Source organism: Phacochoerus africanus, chromosome 14, assembly GCF_016906955.1.
Source record: "Phacochoerus africanus isolate WHEZ1 chromosome 14, ROS_Pafr_v1, whole genome shotgun sequence".
In the NCBI taxonomy this organism is placed as follows: Eukaryota; Metazoa; Chordata; class Mammalia; order Artiodactyla; family Suidae; genus Phacochoerus; species Phacochoerus africanus.
This window is the reverse complement of record NC_062557.1, coordinates 43,322,028-43,340,567: the sequence shown is the minus strand read 5'-3', so window position 1 is coordinate 43,340,567 and position 18,540 is coordinate 43,322,028. Positions and strand designations below refer to the sequence as shown.

Sequence of the window (18,540 nt, the reverse complement as noted above, 5' to 3'; positions counted from 1 at the left end):
TCAGGTTTGTTACCACTGAGCCAGAACAGGAACCCCACAGTTGAGTTTTTAAATCTGATTGCCATTGCCAAAAACTTTAATTTTTCCATCCGCTTTTCTGCCTGTCATCAGTCTTTGGTTATCACTGACCTATATATACCTATTGGGAGGAAAAGGAAATAAAAATGGATATGGTTAGCACTCAGTTATTATGGTAATTGCTCTCACAGCCTCAGATGGTGTGAGATTCCCGAGAGCATCACTGTAGTACACAGATAATTAAGAACTGACAAATGAAAATGTGTGATAGTTACATGAAATGATTCAAAGATGGGCTCTGGAGACATACATAGGCTTTGTGATGTGATTTAACCTCTCTGTGCTTTAATTTTCTTATTTGAAATATTGTGTTGATAATAATAGCTCCTACTTCAGAGAGATTAAGCCAAGTGAGATAGTATGTCATGCTTTAAGTAACAGTGTATAATAAGCACTAAGTAAATATTAGTTATTATTATTAATAAAATACAGTTAACACTAGTATTAATGTCTCAAACATAAATATATAGTGAAGTTCATAGGATAACATATTTAAACCCTGGAATTTCTCTAGTACTTGGTGAGCAGCATCCAGAAAGTTTTCCTATTGCTTTGTTCAGCAACAGGCTTTTTAAGTGCTAAGGGTACTTGTAATTTTGATGGTAGATTTTTCAAATTACTCTACTATAGGAGTTCATAACTTAATGACCATAGTTCCAAGAGTTCTATGAACACTGCCCCCCTTAATTAAAAAAAAATGTAAATATTTTTTCTGGAGAAAGAGATGGGAAAGATAGAATTCCTGAAAAGATTAGTAACCCCCAAAAGAAGGCCTTTGGTGTTTTGAACTCTTTGAAAAGTCCATGAAAATAGGAGAGTCTAACAGGATAAATTGTTAGAACTTTGGTGTGGAACAATCCTAAAATCTACGTGAAAGCAATGAAAAGCCTTTTCTTCTTCTAATTTTTTTGTTATGTAGTATAAGTTACTTATGATGTTGCTTCATCATGTATGCTATATATTAGCACCACTCTTTTTGCATGGCTCTAATTCAGGATCAAGGAATGCATCAAAGTCACCAGTGCCTTCTGTGTTAAATATTTTGTTGTCAAAGAACAAGAATTTAAACAAAATGTGCTATTTTCCAAGTTTCAAATTTAGCAAGCACAAAAGGAGCCTTTAAAATAGAAATTATTTTCTTTGCTGCCATCTAGTGGTTAAACAGCTTTTCTCAGAGTAATCAAAGGTAAGTGAAAGTAGTGATTCATTGGAAATATTTGATTGTTTTGTATTTTACCTGTAAAAAGTTTAAATCTTAGAAAATATGAAAAATATAGGAATAACTATTAAGTGATCTTAGTTATGGTATTTTAAAGTAATGTGATTTTATTGTCTTCCATATCTACCATCTCTATCCTAATTCAAATTACCCTCAATTTTTCAAGCCTCCTAATTGCTCAGCTTGCTTCATCTCCTACCTCCCTTTAATCATTTCTCTGCACTGAAATTTCAGTGGTCTCTTTATAAAGCAAATCTTATGCTCCCTGCCCAGCTTAAAACTTCTTAGTTGAAATCGCTCTTGGGATAAAGACCAACTTCCAGCCAGACCTACATCATGCAGCTCCCACTGATCATCTCTGCAACATGTAGTGTTAGTATGTTTGTCTTCTTTACTGTCGTCATGTGGCCTGTCTTTCACTCCTGTTTACCACATTCCTTTGCACTTGGACTTCCTCTGCCTATAATATGCTTTCCTCTCCTCTTCACATAGTAATTCCTACTAATTCTGAGCTGTAACCACCACTTTAAGGGAGCCTCCCTGACTATACCATCATTTCCCTGTTATAGGTGCTCATAGGAGCATGTGATTTCTTAGTTCTTATCTCATTCACAATTTAAACTTGTTCACCTGATTATTTTATTGATGTTTGCTTTCCCACCAGACTAAATGCTCCAAGAGGATAGGAAACACATCTTTTTTATTCGTCGTGTCTCTAGCGTTCAATAAATGTTACAGGGTTACTAATGAATGAATATAAATGTCAGAAAATTGGCCAATTTTTTTTTCTTTTTCTTAGGGCTTGCACCCACAGCATATGAAGGTTCCAAGCCTAGGGGTTGAATCAGAGCTATAGCCGCCAGTCTATGCCAGAGCCACAGCAACGCCAAATCCAAGCTGCGTCTGCGACCTACACCTTGGCTCATGACAATGCTGGATCCTTAACCCATGGAGCAAGGGCAGAGATGGAACCTTTGTCCTCATAGATGCTAGTCAGATTCACTTCCACTGAGCCACGATGGGAACTCCAGGCTGACAGTTTTGAATTACAGATGTACTGGGTTGAGGACTTACCTTAATCATTGTAATGGAAAAGAATCTACAGTGAACAAAATCAAATATGAGCACTAGTTGAACTTAAATGATTCAATATGCTTGAAGTGTAAGTAGATTCTTCCAAGGTAGAGGAAGCATTTTAGTCTCTTTAAGTAGGTAGACATTCACATTTATATATACCACTTGGCTTTGTATACGATGTCTTTCCACAATGAAAAGGACTGAAGTATGGGTATCTGGAGGTGTGGATTCTAGCCTTGTGAGGATTTGGGTAGGTCCTTTGTATTGGACAAGAGGGCTACAAGGATAATCATGTAGTCCTCATCAAGCATGCATGTTCTGGACAGCTACATGTAAAAGAATGAAATTAGAACACTTTCTAACACTATACACAAAAATAAACACAAAATGGATTAAAGACCTAAACATAAGAGCATAAGATTAGATACTATAAAACCCTTCGAGGAAAACGTAGGCAGAGCATTCTTTGACATGAATTGCAGCTGTATCTTTTTGACCCACCTGCTAGAATAATGGAAATAAAAACAAAAATAAACAAATGGGACCTAATTAAGCTTAAAAGCTTTTGCAGAGCAAAGGATACCATAAACATAAAGACAGCCCACAGAATGGGAGAAAATTTTTGCGAATGGAGTGACCAACAAGGGATTTATCTCCAAAATATACAACTATCTCCTACAGATTTATATCCAAAAACAAAAAACCAAACAACCCAATTAAAAAATGGTCAGAAGATCTAAACAGACATTTCTCCAAAAGAGACAGAAAGCACACGAAAAGATACTCAACATCGCTGATTATTAGAGAAATCAAAATCAAAACTACAATGAGTATCGGCTCACACCAGTCAGAATGGCTATCATCAGAAAGTCTACAAACAATAAATGCTGGAGCGAGTGGAAAAAAGGGAACCCTTCTACACTGTTGGTAGAAATAAAGGCTGGTGCAACCACTAGAGAATGGATGTGTGTATATGTATAACTGAATCACTTTGTTGTATAGCAGAAATTATCACAACCTTGTAAATCAACTGTACCTCAATAAAAATTTTAAAAAAAGGAACAGTATGAAGGTTCCTTAAAAAACTAAATATAGAACTACCATATTATTCAGCAATCCCACTCCTAGGCATATATCCAGAAAAAGCTGCAATTTAAAAAGATACATGCACCCCAGTGTTCGTTGCAGCACTATTTACAATAGCCAAGACGTGGAAGCATCCAAAATGTCCATCAACAGAGGATTGGATAAAGAAGATGTGGTATATATATATATACACAATGGAATATTACTCAGCCAAAAAAAGAGAATGATATAATACCATTTGCAGCAACATGGATGGACCTAGAAATTATCACACTAAGTGAAGTAAGACAGAGAAATACACACAGAAGATCAGTAGTATGTGGAATCTAATAAAAATGATACAGAAGAACTTATAAAACAGACTTAAAGAATTCATGGTTACTAAAGGGGAAACATCAGGCAGAGGGGAGGGATAATTTAGGGGGTTGAGGTTGACATATACATGTTATATAAAATAGGTAACAAGGACCTACTAAGTACTGTGTAGTAACCTATATGGGAAAAGAATCTGGAAAGGAATGGATATATGTGTGTATATATATATATATATACATATACACAACTGATTCACTTTGTAGTATACCTGAAACTAACACAACTTTGTAAGTCAACTGTACTCCAATAAAATTTATTTATTAAAAAAAAAAGCGTACGTGTTCTTTGCCTTTTATCACAATGCTTTTGGGATCCAAAACGCTAAGTTCAAAATAAGCAGTATTTTATTTAGCCAGTGTATTGTTGCTTAAAAAAAAAAAAAAAAATTTGCCCTTCCTATTATTGATGTAATTTCTTTTTTTTTTTTTGTCTTTTTGTTGTTGTTGTTGTTGTTTGTTGTTGTTGTTGCTATTTCTTGGGCTGCTCCCGCGGCATATGGAGGTTCCCAGGCTAGGGGTCGAATCAGAGCTGTAGCCACCGGCCTACGCCAGAGCCACAGCAAACTCGGGATCCGAGCCGCGTCTGCAACCTACACCACAGCTCACGGCAACGCCGGATCGTTAACCCACTGAGCAAGGGCAGGGACCAAACCCGCAACCTCATGGTTCTTAGTCGGATTCGTTAACCACTGCGCCACGACGGGAACTCCTGATGTAATTTCTTAATTGAAAAGCTGATGCCTAGGTTTTATTGTATTTTAATTGGTATTTTCTCTGGATTTACTTAGATTAATGAACAGGTATAGATATAAAGAGAATTCTTAACAAAAGCAGTTTTGATTTTTAAAAAATCCAACAATTATTATTTTATTGAGATACAATTCACACACTATAAAATTTTAAAATATACAATTACAGGGTTTTGGCATACTTACAAGTTTGTGTAGCCATCACCACTATCTTGTTTTAGAACATTTTCATCATCAAAAATAAATTTTGAACCCATCTCCCTCCCCTCTACCCTTTAGCCTCTGTCCAGTGATTTTTTTAAATTGAAATTTGCTTTTTTCCTCACAGAATCCAAGAAAACAGGGGCCTGAAACTCAAGGCAGTACCGCAGAATTAATTACAGGGCTTGTCCAACTGGTCCCTCAGTCGCACATGCCAGAGATTGCTCAGGAAGCAATGGAGGTAAGGGGAAAAGGAATTCTAGGCTCTTGAAGGTAAGGTTGTCACTATGTATATTCTTTCAATTGTTTTTTTCTATCCACTTCTAAAATTTTTTCTTCAATTTTTATTTTATTAGAGATTTTAATCCAATATTTAAAAGTCACTCTTTGTTTATAGTTGTTACAAAATACTGGCCATATTTCCCATGTTGTGTAATTCTTCCTTGAGCCTTCCTTACACTCAGTAGTTTGTACTATCCACTCCCCCAAACCATTAACTACTTGTTTGTTCTCTATATCTGAGAGTCTGCTTTTTTGTTATATTCACTAGTTTGTTGTATTTTTTAGATTTGATGTATAAGTGATATCGTATAGTATTTGTCTTTCTCTTTGACTTATTTCACTTAGCATCCCACAACAAAATACCCAAGTCTGTCCATGTTGCTGTAAATGGCAAAACTGCATTCTTTTCTATGGCTGAGTAGTATTCCATTGTATATATATAGCACATGCTCTTTATCCATTTGACTGTTGATGGACACTTAGGTTGTTTCTATATCTTGGCAGTTGTAAATAATGCTGCTGAGAACATTGGGGTGTATCTTTTATAATTAGTGGAGGGGTTGTTTGTTTTTGTTTCGAATATGTACCCAGGAATAAAATGAGCTGGGTCATATGGTAGTTCTATTTTTAGTTTTTTGAAAAACCTCCACACTGTTTTCCAAGGTGGCTGTACCAATTTATTGTTCCCACCAGCAGTATGCAAGGGTTCCCTTCTTCCACATCTTCACTAACATTTGTTGTTTGTGTTCTTTTTGATGATAGTCATTTTTGGCAGGTGTGAGGTGATAGCTTATAGAGGTTTAGATTTGGAATAGAAGGTTTTCTATATATCTGTTAGTCCATCTAGTCTATTATGTCATTTAAGGCCGGTGTTTCCTTATTGATTTTCTGTCTGGGTAATCTGTCCATTGATGTAAGTGAGCTGTTAAAGTCACCTATTGTTACTATGTTACTGTCAGTTTCTTCCTTTATGTCTCTTAATATTTGCTTCATGTATGTAGGTGGGCCTATGTTGTGTAATAGTGACATCTCAGTGTTAAGAGGGGTCCAATCCATCCAGAAAATAAAACTTTATATGAGCCTAGTAACAAAGATTCACATTATTATTATAGCAAAAATGTATAAAGTTTCTAAACATGTAAAATATGTAAAGTCAAAGGGGAGAGAAATACACTTATAGTCTGATACTTGAGCATCCCTTTCTCAATATCTGATGGAATAAATAGGCAAACAAAGAGTAAGGATGGAAGATTTGAATAACATGGTTATCAAATTTGATCTATTTGACACTTATTTTTTTAATCAATTTGACCTATTTGACACTGCTCCCAATAAATGCGTTTTCTTTTCAAATACATGAAGAACATGTAGTATCTCTTGAGCATGAAGCAAGTCTCAACATTGCTTTGAAATGATTCAGAATTTTTTATGACTATAGTGGAATTAAGTTAGATATCAGGTAACAGAAAGCTTTATGAAATACCAAATGACTGTACAGTTGACCCTTGAGCAACATGGAATTGGACTACGCAGGTCCAGTTATATGCAGATTTTTTTCAATAAATGTATTGGAAAATTTGTTTATTTGTGACAATTTGAAAAAACTTGTAATGAATTACTAGCCTAGAAATACTGAAAAAAACATTCAGAAAAGGTATGTTATGACATAAAAAATATATGTGGACACTGGTCTGTGTTATCATTTGCTACATAAAATATAAACAAACATACTGTACTACTGTGATATTTCATAGCTACCTCTTTTGCTCTTTTGGTGAGCTCAAGTGTTGTAAGTATCTGTTTAAAACACTGTGATGCTCATAAACTCTGCATGAGCAGTTCTTCCCTCTAGTAAATTGCATATCAATAAAAAGTGATCTCTTAGTTCTCATGTATTTTTCATCATGTTTACTGCAATACTGTGCATTTGGATGATACCATGAGCCCCATACAAAGTGACACTAGTGATGAAAGCAGAGAAAAGTCATAACATTACAAGATGAATTAATTATGTGATATGTACCATAGATTGAGGTTAGCAGCTGTGATTGCCATTTCAAGATAAATGAGTCCAATGTAAGGACTGTTGGGGAAAAAGAAAAGTAAATTCGTCAAGCTGTTGCTGCAGCTACTCCAGTAGGCATGAACACCTTGCACTTTTTGCAAAATGCCTTTTTATCTCATATTGAAAATGCAGCTTTTTTGTGAGTACAGAATTGTTATAAGAAAGATATACCTGTAGACTTCAGTATGATTTGAGAATAAGTGAAGTCTTTATATGACAACTTGAAGTTGAAGGAAAATAAAGCATCTCAAGCTGGGGAACTTAATTCCAGTAAAGGATGTTTTGATAATTTTATTAAGGTTTGGCTTTAAAAACATCAAGGTGACAGGATAAGCAGCTTTTGCTGACCAAGAGGCAGCAAGTGAGTTCCCAGACACCATTGAGAAAATCATTGAAGGAGAAAGGATAAACAGCCTGAACAGTACTCTATTCTTAAAAAAAAAAAAAAGAAAAAAAAAGAACATTTGTTAGAAGGGAAGAGAAGCAAACCCCAGGATTAAGGTAGGAAGGGACAGGTTTAACTCTGCTGTTTTGTGCAAATGCAGAACTGCCCTTGTCTATAAAGCTTCTAACTTTCAAGCTTGAAAGTAAAAGGTGAACACCAGTTGCTAGCCTTTTGGTTGTATGACAAGAAAGCCAGGGCAGTGAGAACCCTTTTTCTGGATTAGTTTTATTAATGCCAAGTCCCTGAATTGAGGGAGTACTTTGCCAGTAAGAGACTGCCTTCAGAGTTCTTTTGATACTGGACCATGCCCTGGCCACCCATTACCCCACGAGTCCAACACTGAAAATGTCAAAGTGGTCTGCTTTCCCCAATCACATTTCTCACTCAGCCTAATAGATCAGAGGGTCATAAGGACCTTTAAGGCTTATTATATACAATACTCTATGGAAAGGATTGTCAGCGGTATGGAGGAAAACCCCAGTAGAGAGAACTGGTAAGTCTGGAAAGATGACACATTTAAAGATACCATCATTGTTACAGAGAAAGCTATGAAAGCCATCAAGCTCTAAACAATAAATTCTAGCTGGAGAAAATTATGCCTGGATGTACATAACTTTATGGTATTAAAGAGCCATTTAAGGAAATCATAAAAGAGATTGTAGGTATAGCAAGAAAGTGGAGGGTGGAGAGGTTCAAGATAGGGATTTTGGAGAAATTCAAGAGCTAATAGATACCACACCAGAGGAGTTAACAGAAGATGTTGGTACGTATGAGTACTTCCAAACCAGTGCCAGATGATGAGGAAGAAGATGTAGAAGCAGTGCCAGAAAACAGACCGACATTTGACAGTCTGGCAGAAGGGTTCTAATTATTCAAGACTGCTTTTGACTTCTTTTATCATCTGGACCCTTCTATGATATGGGAACTGAAACTAAAATAGACAGTGGAAGGGTTGTTAATCATGTAGAAACATTTTTAGAGAAACGAAAAGGCAAACAAGTTTGACACAAATTAAAATGTTTTTCTATAGAGTTAAAGTTTGCCTACCTCTCCTGCCTCCCTTCCACCTCCTCCACCTCTGCCGCCCCTGAGACAGTAAGAGACAGCAAGACCAACTGCTCTTCTCCTCCTCAGCCCACTCAGTGTGAAGACAGTGAGGACTGAGACCTTTACGATGATTTACTTCCACTTAATGAATAGTAAATCATCATGCCATAGAGTTAATAAAACTTACTTGTGTGTGTGTGTAAAAATCTAATATCCGTACGATAAGAACTGTATGAGTATGCCTCTCCCTCCCTCTCCCTCCCTCCTTCCCTTCCCTTTCTCTGTCTCTCTGTTACTTTTTCTTTCTGAGAAACTATGTATCAACCTATTATCACAGGTAAGTGGTTTTTGTAAAAAATGTGTTTCCAATACTATATTATGAATATGATTGTAATACTGTATGTCATGATAATTTTGGAGTTAGGATAAGGCTGATTTGAAGGAAGAGTCTAGCTTTACTCTTTATACCTTTGAGAGCTTTAATTTGTTTAATAAGAGTGTTTTTGTATATTAGTTGTATATTCCTGTTAATGTTCTGTGAGCCAAATCCAATTTTAATTCTCTGGTCAATTGAAGTATTTTAGGATGAATAATCTGCCATGAAATGGAAAGTCTGTTTTCTTTCCCCTTTCTCATTTTTGAAAAACAATTTGTCCTTTATGTTCCAAAAGAATTTGTAGCAAGTAATATAAATTCTACTTTATCTTAAGGCCTAGAAGTAAAATATTATTGTGCATATTAGTTTTTGAGAGCTCTCTTTACTTGGAGATTAATTTTATTTTCCATATTGTTCTTTGATACTTACTGAAATTATTTGCATTTTAAGGCAGTTTTTACACCTACATATTACTATTCTGAATTCATCAGTCATTTAACTTTATGCTTATATGCCATTAAATAATAAGAATAGGAGCACTGTTGTGGCTCCACAGGTTAAGGACTGAATGTTGTCTCTAGGAGGATGCATGTTCAATCCCTGGCCTCCTTCAGTGGATTAGGGATCTGGCCTTGCCACAAGCTCCAATGTAGGCAGCAGCAGCAGCTCCACTGTAGGCAGCAGCTGCAGTTCCAATTCAACCCCTAGCCCAAGAGCTTTTCATATGCTGCAGGCGTGGCCATAAAAAGAAAAAAAAATAAAGAATGATAGTTAGAGATATCTAATGGCATATTGGGTTGAGGATTCAGCATTATCACTGCAGTGGCTTGTATTGCTGTTGTGGTGCCGGTTTGATACGTTGGCCCAGAAACTTCCATATGCTGTGAATGCAGCCAAAAAAAAAAAAAGAAAATGAAAAGAAAATAAGAATGATAGAAATGAAGTGATTTCATTCTATATATATGGGCATGTGTATTTAAATATGTATATCTATATGTGTGTATGTGGTATAATATAAAATCCCCTAGAGATTTGGGTTCTTCATAGTTTTTTGTTGTATCTTATACTATATGTATAATATAGCTCAATTTGTTAGCATTTATAAAATAAATACTCCAGTGTTATGTTTACCCCAAAATTTTTTAGTAAATCTTCTCTCTCTTTTTAAAAAAAATTCAGGCTCTGCTGGTTCTTCATCAGTTAGATAGCATTGATTTGTGGAATCCCGATGCTCCTGTAGAAACATTTTGGGAAATTAGGTATATGCACTCTTATTTTTTAATTCAATTTAAAATTTTATTTTGTAATTTTTGTATTTATTAACTCTGTAGTACTTGGTCTGTTGTAAAACTTCTTTCATTTATACCTCCAGAGGTTTTATGATTTTGGTTTTTTTTACTTGAAATTATTAGGTTATTTCTAGTTTTAAATGTAATAAGAACATTGTCACAGCAATTTAGAAAATAAATTTTTAAAAATCATGTTAAATTTTTATTACCCAACCATAAATACTATTATTTGGTGTATTCTCTTCTGTTTCTATGTAGTTACAACTCTGTTTTAAATTGATTTTTAAGGTTGTAAGCTTAGTGACCCAAAAAAAAAATTGGGGTTCCCATCATGGCTCAGTGGTTAACGAATCCGACTAGGAACCATGAGGTTGCAGGTTCAATCCCTGGCCTTGCTCAGTGGGTTAAGGATCCGGCGTTGCCACGAGCTATGGTGTAGGTCACAGCCGCAGCTTGGATCCTGTGTTGCTGTGGCTCTGGTATAGGCCGGTGGCTACAGCTCCAATTAGGCCCCTAGCCTGAGAACTCCATATGCCGCAGGTGTGGCCCTAGAAAAGACAAAAAGACCAAAAAAAAAATAAGGTTATAAGCTTAGAGTGTTAGAAATTTTGTAATGTTAATAGATTATTGTTTCTTAAACCATGATTGTTCATACATATATTTTCCATAATATCAGTGTTTTTGGTGGGTGATTAATAATGAATAACTGTTTTGAAGGCAAATATATAGAGAAAATTTTTAAATTTATGTCTTTGGTTATATAAATTAGTACCTTTCGCTGAGCACAAAGGTAACACATTGAGGGAGATGTACATGTGTAAGCCTCAAGTTTTGTGATCTTATCATAGGAGTGGGTACTCAAAGTCACTTGGTAGCTGAGTTAAATCCTAGACTCTATAGCAGTACTCTGAAGTACTCTTTGATAGTAGTATAATGTGAACCACATATGTAATTTAAAATTTTCTAGTTGCCCCATTAAGAAGTAAAAAGAAACAGGTAAAATTAATTTAACAATATATTTTAACCCAATATGTGTGTGTGTGCATATAGCAAGAGAATGTTATTTCAACGATATTAATATTAATAAAGTTATTGATATTTTACATTCATTTTTTTAGTGGTCTTCAAAATTTGGTATATTTTATACTTAGAGGAAATCTAGGTTTAGACAGTTTGTATTTCAAGTGTTCAGTAGCCACAAGTGGCTGCCTGTGGCTACAGTGTTGGACAGTGCAGCTCTGGAATAGGAATAAACAAACTTTTTCTCTAAAGGCCAAGTAGTCAGAATTTTAGGCTTTGTGGGCCACATATTTTCTAAGTATTCAGTTATGCAATTGGTACATGAAAGCAACCATAGACAATATGTAAATGAATGACTAGGGTTGCGGCCCTGTTCCACTAAAACTTTATTTACAAAAGCAAATGATGGACTGTATTTGGCCTATAGATAGTTGTTTGCAGACCCCTGCTCTAGAGCACTAGGTTTTCATACAGTCTGTGCTATGCACTTGTGCATTTTTTGGTGTGTCCTCTGAAAGAATGAGATGCATGATGAAATTGTTGGGAATTGGGAGAGTAGGGGGCTTAGATGTGCTTGCCTTTTTTTTTTTTTTTAATGTAATCTGTATACTACTTCCTTTGATTATCATGCTATTAACATTTTGATAACCACTTCTCTGAAAACATGTCCTGAAAAGGAAAATAAATTTTTCTAAACTTTGTCCATTATGAGAATGCCATTCTTAAATACTGATTGTATCTGCGTTAGGTTGTTTATTGACAATGCTGATAACAATGAACTTTGTTTCTGCAGCTCACAAATGCTTTTTTACATCTGTAAGAAATTAACTAGCCATCAAATGCTTAGTAGCACAGAAATTCTCAAATGGTTGCGGGAAATTTTGATCTGCAGGAATAAATTTCTTCTTAAAAATAAGGTAAGCAAAATGACATCTTCAAAAATGGAAGAACATTTGCAATGGTAATGAGAAGAGGTTAAGGAAGTGTTTGTTACCCAAATTAAGTCCTAATTCAGCTCCTCTTTCCTACAAAGTCTTCAAGGGAAATATATGTGCAGAAAACAGTGACAAATCAATTCTAGAAATTAAAATTTAGCCTTACAGGCACAGTCCTCATAAATTCTAGTTAAGCAGGACTGTATAGGACATTCCTAAGAGAAGTAAGGGCTGCTATGACCAAGGAAGATTGAGGAACATATTCTATCTCTCTTCTCAAGTTCATACATTAGACCTGAATCTTACCTTTTTGCTAGTTCACAGAATATATCATCTATCTATAAAAAGAAGCTAAAGAGAAGAGATCGAGGGTCCTCAATCTAGGTTTATTTATATTCGTGAGTAAGCATTTACCTCTTGAAAATAGCAGGCATCTTCTTCCTTAGGATTGAGTAAAAAGTTTTGATTCTGGAGTTCCTGTCGTGGCTCAATGGAAAAGAATCTGACTAGGAGCCATGAGGTTGCGGGTTCAATCCCTGGCCTTGCTCAGTGGGTTAAGGATCTGGCGTTGCCGAGAGCTGCAGTGTAGGTCTGAGACGCAGCTCATATCCTGCGTTGCTGTGGCTGTGGTATAGGCTGGCAGCTGTAGCTCCCATTTGACCCCTGGCCTGGGAACCTCCTCATGCCTTGGGTGTGGCCTTAAAAAGCAAAAAAAAAAAAAGATGTTTTGATTTTGAACTATTGAAGCATGGTGACAGAGGTTTTAGGGAATAGAAAAAAGCATTACATTTCTTTTAACATAGTTTCTGTAATTAGCCAATTGAAATGTTCCTCTGTTAATGGCATAGTTTTAGGAGTACTTGATTCAGTGAATTCTTATCCATTTCTAGAATGGATAAAATCTGTAAGAAATCTTAAATGTATTGAATGCATAAGCTTTTCAGTGTATTATGCAGCTTATCAAATTTTCTTTATTTAGAAATGGGCTAATGGTGAGTTGGATTTATTCTTATCTGGCTTATCTTGTGTGTTAATATGTAGAAGCTGGCATTATTCAAAGATAAGGAGCAAAATTAGACTTCAGAGTTTCATGCTCTTGACTATGGTGTAATTCTCCAGAGTACAGCTATTAATGTAATCTAGTAATGAATTTGTAGTTCTCTGGTCAGTAAATTCACTCTTATAACAAACTTGGCGTACACACACACACACACACACCAGTGTTAATACTGGTCCAGAAAACTTATCTCAAAAGAGCCAACTTTCAGTTATCCTGACCATAGCACAGGATATAAATCTTATGAGATGAATTGTTTGTCATTTATAATTGACTGAGAAGTACATTATGTTTTTCATGTGGAAGATTTATGTTGACATTTTGCATATGTCCATGTTAGATCTAAAAATGTTAATTTACATTTCTGGAATCTATTGATTCTGATGACTTGAGGAATGGAAAGGTGAGAAGAGTTTCAGAGATGTTGAACAAACGCCATTTGTACTACTGGGTTTCTAGTGAATATACCTCAAAGTTGAGGGGATTACGAGTTGGAAGGAGAGGTTTTGCAGAATAGTTTCAAATTAAGAAAAATAGCTCATATTAAGTGTTTAGTTCTCTTGGTTATCAGTGCTTTGAAATGGCTTATTATTTTCTTTCTAGCAGGCAGATAGAAGTTCCTGTCACTTTCTCTTCCTTTATGGAGTAGGGTGTGATATTCCTTCAAGTGGAAACACCAGTCAGATACCCATGGATCATGAAGAATTACTACGTACTTGTACTCCTGGAACCTCTCTCCGGAGGGGAAAAGGAAACTCATCCATGGTAAGGAGCTTCTTTTGTAGTTTTCTTAGATCATCATCCGTGCCCTGTATTTTTTTCTGAAGGAACTGTGGTAAATTTCAGCCAGGTAATATGGCATAGTAAAGAACTGCTTGGTGGAGTTTCCATCATGGCTCAGCAGAAACAAACCCGTTTAGTATCCACGGGGATGCAGGGTCGATCCCTGGCTTCAAGCCTCAGTGGGTTAAGGATCCGCCGTTGCCATGAGCTACGGTGTAGGTCACAGATGTGGCTCGGATCTGGCATTGCTATGGCTGTGGCGTAGGCTGGCAGCTGCAGCTCCAGTTTGACCCATAGCCTGGGAACTTCCATATGTGTTCCCTCTGGAACCTTAAACAATTTCCTGACATCTCTGTGACTCAGTTCCTTAACTTTAAAATGGGGATAATAATAATAATATCTGCCCCAGAATTGTTGCGAATATTAAATGAGATTATATGTAAACAGCACTTGATTATTTAACATGTATAAGCAAGCTATAACTGATAGCTGTAATTGTTATAAATCTCTGTAAGAAAGGCCATTCATAGTCTAAGAAGTATGGAAGTTTTATCAACTAAAAAAATACAAATTTACTGGGAGAAAAAGCATTTTGCTTGATGTTATGTGTAAGTGTTACAACTTTTGTGTGTATAATAAAAATAAATTATAATACAAGTGAAAATACCAAATCATTACAGACGTTTCTTTGCCAGACCAAAGCTTTTTTTATCCCTAATTTACAATATAATATTCATTTGAAGGAGAAAACAACTACTAAGCAGTGTGGTATTTGCTCTTGTCAACCTTACCTGCAGACTTTACATTCATTTTGTAGATGAGGATTTCTTTAGTTTGTGTTCTGGGAATGTGTTCGCCAGAGCCAAGTGTATTTTCTGCAGCAGTGTTTAGTTCTTATTTGTGTCCTTATTTGAATCAGTATTGCAGTATAATTGTTTATTCCCTCTGGGTGGATAGAGTTTCGTGTTACTTTCTCTTCCTTTGTTATTGACAGTTGACTGAGAAGTACTTTACATTTTTCATATTAGACTTAATCTATATTTCTGGAATCTGGAATGGGATAATATATTCTAGTTGAAATTGGACAGATAGTAGTATTATGTTGGTCCAAATAATCTGATTTCTCATTCAGATGAGATATTTTGGGGTTTGAAAATTCTAGCATGGTTAAGGGGGAAAGCTCCTGTGTGTGATTGTGTATAGACATATATGGTACACAGTTTGTTGCATTATTGGGTTTTGTAAATAAAATCACGTAAGTTGCAAATCTTTGCCTCCCACTCCTGACTCCCAGGATAGTGCAGCAGGATACAGCGGAACCCCACCAATATGCCGACAAGCCCAGACCAAACTAGAAGTGGCCCTGTACATGTTTCTGTGGAGCCCTGACACTGAAGCTGTTCTGGTTGCCATGTCCTGTTTTCGTCACCTCTGTGAGGAAGCGGATATCCGGTGTGGGGTGGATGAAGTGTCAGTGCACAACTTCCTGCCCAATTATAACACATTTATGGAATTTGCCTCTGTCAGCAACATGATGTCAACAGGTAAATGTGGGTTAATGTTTTTTTCACTCAGTCTGCCTTCACTCACATGGCATCTGATTGCTCTAGGATGTGTAGGAATGTATTTAAGATTACTACTTTATAAGTTTATAGGGCTAGTTCAAATAGCTTACCTGAAATCCTTTTCTGCATAAGGTAAGGTGATAGTAAATAGTATTTGAAATAAATTCTTGGAGTTACCATTGTGGCTCAGTGAGTTAAGAACCTGACGTGGTGTCCATGAGGATGCGGGTTCGATCCCTGGCCCTGCTCAGTAGATTGAGGATCCAGTGTTGCTGCAAGCTGTGGCATAGGTCACAGATGTGGTTCGAATCTGGCATTTCTGTGGCTGTGGCATAGGCTAGCAGCTGTAGCTCTGATTCAAACCCTAGCATGGCAATTTCCGTATGCTGCAGGCTCAGCCCTAAAAAAAAAAAAAAAAAGAAAAGAGGAAAAAAAATGAAATAAGTTCTTAATTTCTAACAGTTTTAATATGCTATATACATTTGCTTTAAAACTGGCAGAAATTGCTTTCAGTTACAGATTATATAATTCACTCTGCCTGCGCTATGTATAGTGAAGTTTTAAAAACATTGGCACGTGTTTTGAGTAAATATAGGTAGGAATAGCTGTTTTAGGCTGTGGACCAAGTTAAGTACCCTTTTCCTGTGAGGCTGCTAAAAGGAAATGTTCAGCTTTATCATTTGAAGTATTCATCCCATTCCTCCTACTCTGCCTTTTGGGTTGGACTTGCCAGGTTCTCCATTGGCAAGCAGGGCTCTAAGTTGATTTGCTCTTGTCTTTGCTTAGGAAGAACAGCACTTCAGAAAAGAGTGATGGCACTGCTACGGCGAATTGAGCATCCCACTGCAGGAAATACTGAGGTATGCCCTTAGCAGCGGAATATTCCTCCCAGGCCTCCACCCTCAATTTTAGAAGCCTCATGTTATATGTTTATAGCCAGGAATAGCTTTTAAAGCAAATCTAAGATATGTTCATATTACAAGTAGGATATTAAAATATGCACCAAGCCTGAGACCTGTTACTGATTTTTAGATCTAAGTTTAAAGTTGCTTCCAAGTGGTAATTGCCTTCATTTTAGGCTTGGGAAGATACGCATGCAAAGTGGGAACAAGCTACAAAACTAATCCTCAACTACCCGAAAGCCAAAATGGAAGATGGCCAGGTGAGTTTGTGAAGTCAATTTTGTCTGTTAGTCAATTTTGTCTGCTAAGCATATGTACTTTACTTCAGTAATCTTTTGTGAGTCACTCAGTATAATACCGTAATTGTCTTAAGAATGACATTTAGATGTGGTTCATCTGAACCTGCACTAGTATAGTAGCCACTAGTCAAATGAAAATTTAACTTAATTAACATTAAATATGATTAAAATTCAGTTTCTTTGTCCTAAAATAGCCACATGTGGAAATTGACTGCTATGGATAACACAGGTAGAAAATGCTTTCATCATTACAGAAATGTTGGGCACCTCTGAGCTAGAGATGATTTATGGTAGAGACCATTCCTTTCCCCTCTTTTCTTTTTCTTTCGCCATCAGAGCATTTCATGGAATTTTTAGGAAAGGGACAGTAGAGGTAGAGAAAAATAAAATTGAAATAATATATTTTACTGTTTTATTAGATACTTTAATTAAGAGACCTGGTGGCCAGAAGATTGAATCCATATGTTAAATAAAGTTTTAAAGTTTGGACATTTTATTTATCAACTCTTATCATCAGTTACCCTGGAAATTAATAATTAATTGATATTTGTGTATATTTGATTTGTAATGCCCACATTGTTCTTATTATTAGGTATTTTAGAAAACTCATTAGATTCCCTTTTTTTCTTGTCCTGGTTAATAAGAACAAGAAAAAAAAAGTTGTGTTTTTTGAAGCAAAAGTCTGTACCTAATATTATTTGGAGAGGACATGTAGCTTTAGAATGAAAGAATTTTTTTTTGATAACTGTTTTATTGATATATAATTCACATACCATATAATTCATTTGTTTAAAGTGTATGATTCAGTGGTTTTTTAGTATATTCACAGAATGTGCATCCATCACCACAATTTAATCAAAGCCTACACTCTTTAGCTATCATCCTTAACCTTCCTCCCACACCCTTGCCCCCAGCCCTAGGCAGTCACTGTTTTACTTTATGTTTCAGTAGCCTATTCTGGACATTTCTCATAAATAGAATCACACAATATGTCATCTCTAGTGACTGGTTTCTTTTACTTGGCATAGTGTTGGCAAGGTTCATTCAAGTAAATCAAAGTTTTTAAAGGAATTTGATATTCTTGATTGATTATATTAGTCTGTGCCAAAAATATGTGGTTTCTCTTTAAAAATGTATATGCTTTAATCTTAAGTTTGGATTTTTTTACTTTTTAAATTTTTTGCATCTTTGTATAGTTTTTTAAAATTGAAGTGTAATACACATACAAAAATATGTGTAAATTGAAATGACAGCACAAAATATTAGGAGGCAAACATACCTGTGCAGCCAACACCCACATAAAAAAAGAAATCATTATCAGCATCCCAGAACTTTTCATTTGCCCTTTCCAGTCATTAACAACTAAGGGTAGCCATCAACTGAATACAATCATTTTCCTATTGTTAAATTTATATAAATGAAGCTATAGAAACATATTCTTAATATCTGTCTTCTTTAACTCAATATTAGTGAGATTTAGCCACACTATTCTGTGCAGTTGTAGTTCATTCATTGTTGTTGCAATATATTATTTTATTCAACAGTCCTCAATTTAGTTTTCCTTTCTCTTCCTTTTTTGGCATTGGATAGCCATACAGAGACTTTTTTTTTTTTGCTTTTTGGGGACACACCGGCGTCATATGGAGGTTCCCAGGCTAGGGGGTCTAATTGGAGCTATAACTGCCAGCCTA

General features: G+C 35.8%; 1 protein-coding gene across 7 annotated transcripts in view; it reads left to right on the top strand.

The window, feature by feature from the left end:
• NF1 (neurofibromin 1) overlaps nt 1-18,540 on the top strand; it is a 263,468-nt gene that overhangs the window by 102,365 nt on the left and 142,563 nt on the right. For all 7 annotated transcript variants that reach the window (XR_007131866.1, XM_047758022.1, XM_047758020.1 and 4 more), the window contains exons 14-20: nt 4,912-5,025; nt 10,179-10,258; nt 12,102-12,225; nt 13,904-14,065; nt 15,378-15,627; nt 16,435-16,508; nt 16,727-16,810. Coding sequence is in view for 6 of the 7 variants with exons in the window: in XM_047758022.1 (XP_047613978.1) it covers nt 4,912-5,025; nt 10,179-10,258; nt 12,102-12,225; nt 13,904-14,065; nt 15,378-15,627; nt 16,435-16,508; nt 16,727-16,810 (888 nt within the window). In the remaining variant the exon portion in view is untranslated. The remainder of the gene's footprint in view (nt 1-4,911; nt 5,026-10,178; nt 10,259-12,101; nt 12,226-13,903; nt 14,066-15,377; nt 15,628-16,434; nt 16,509-16,726; nt 16,811-18,540) is intronic.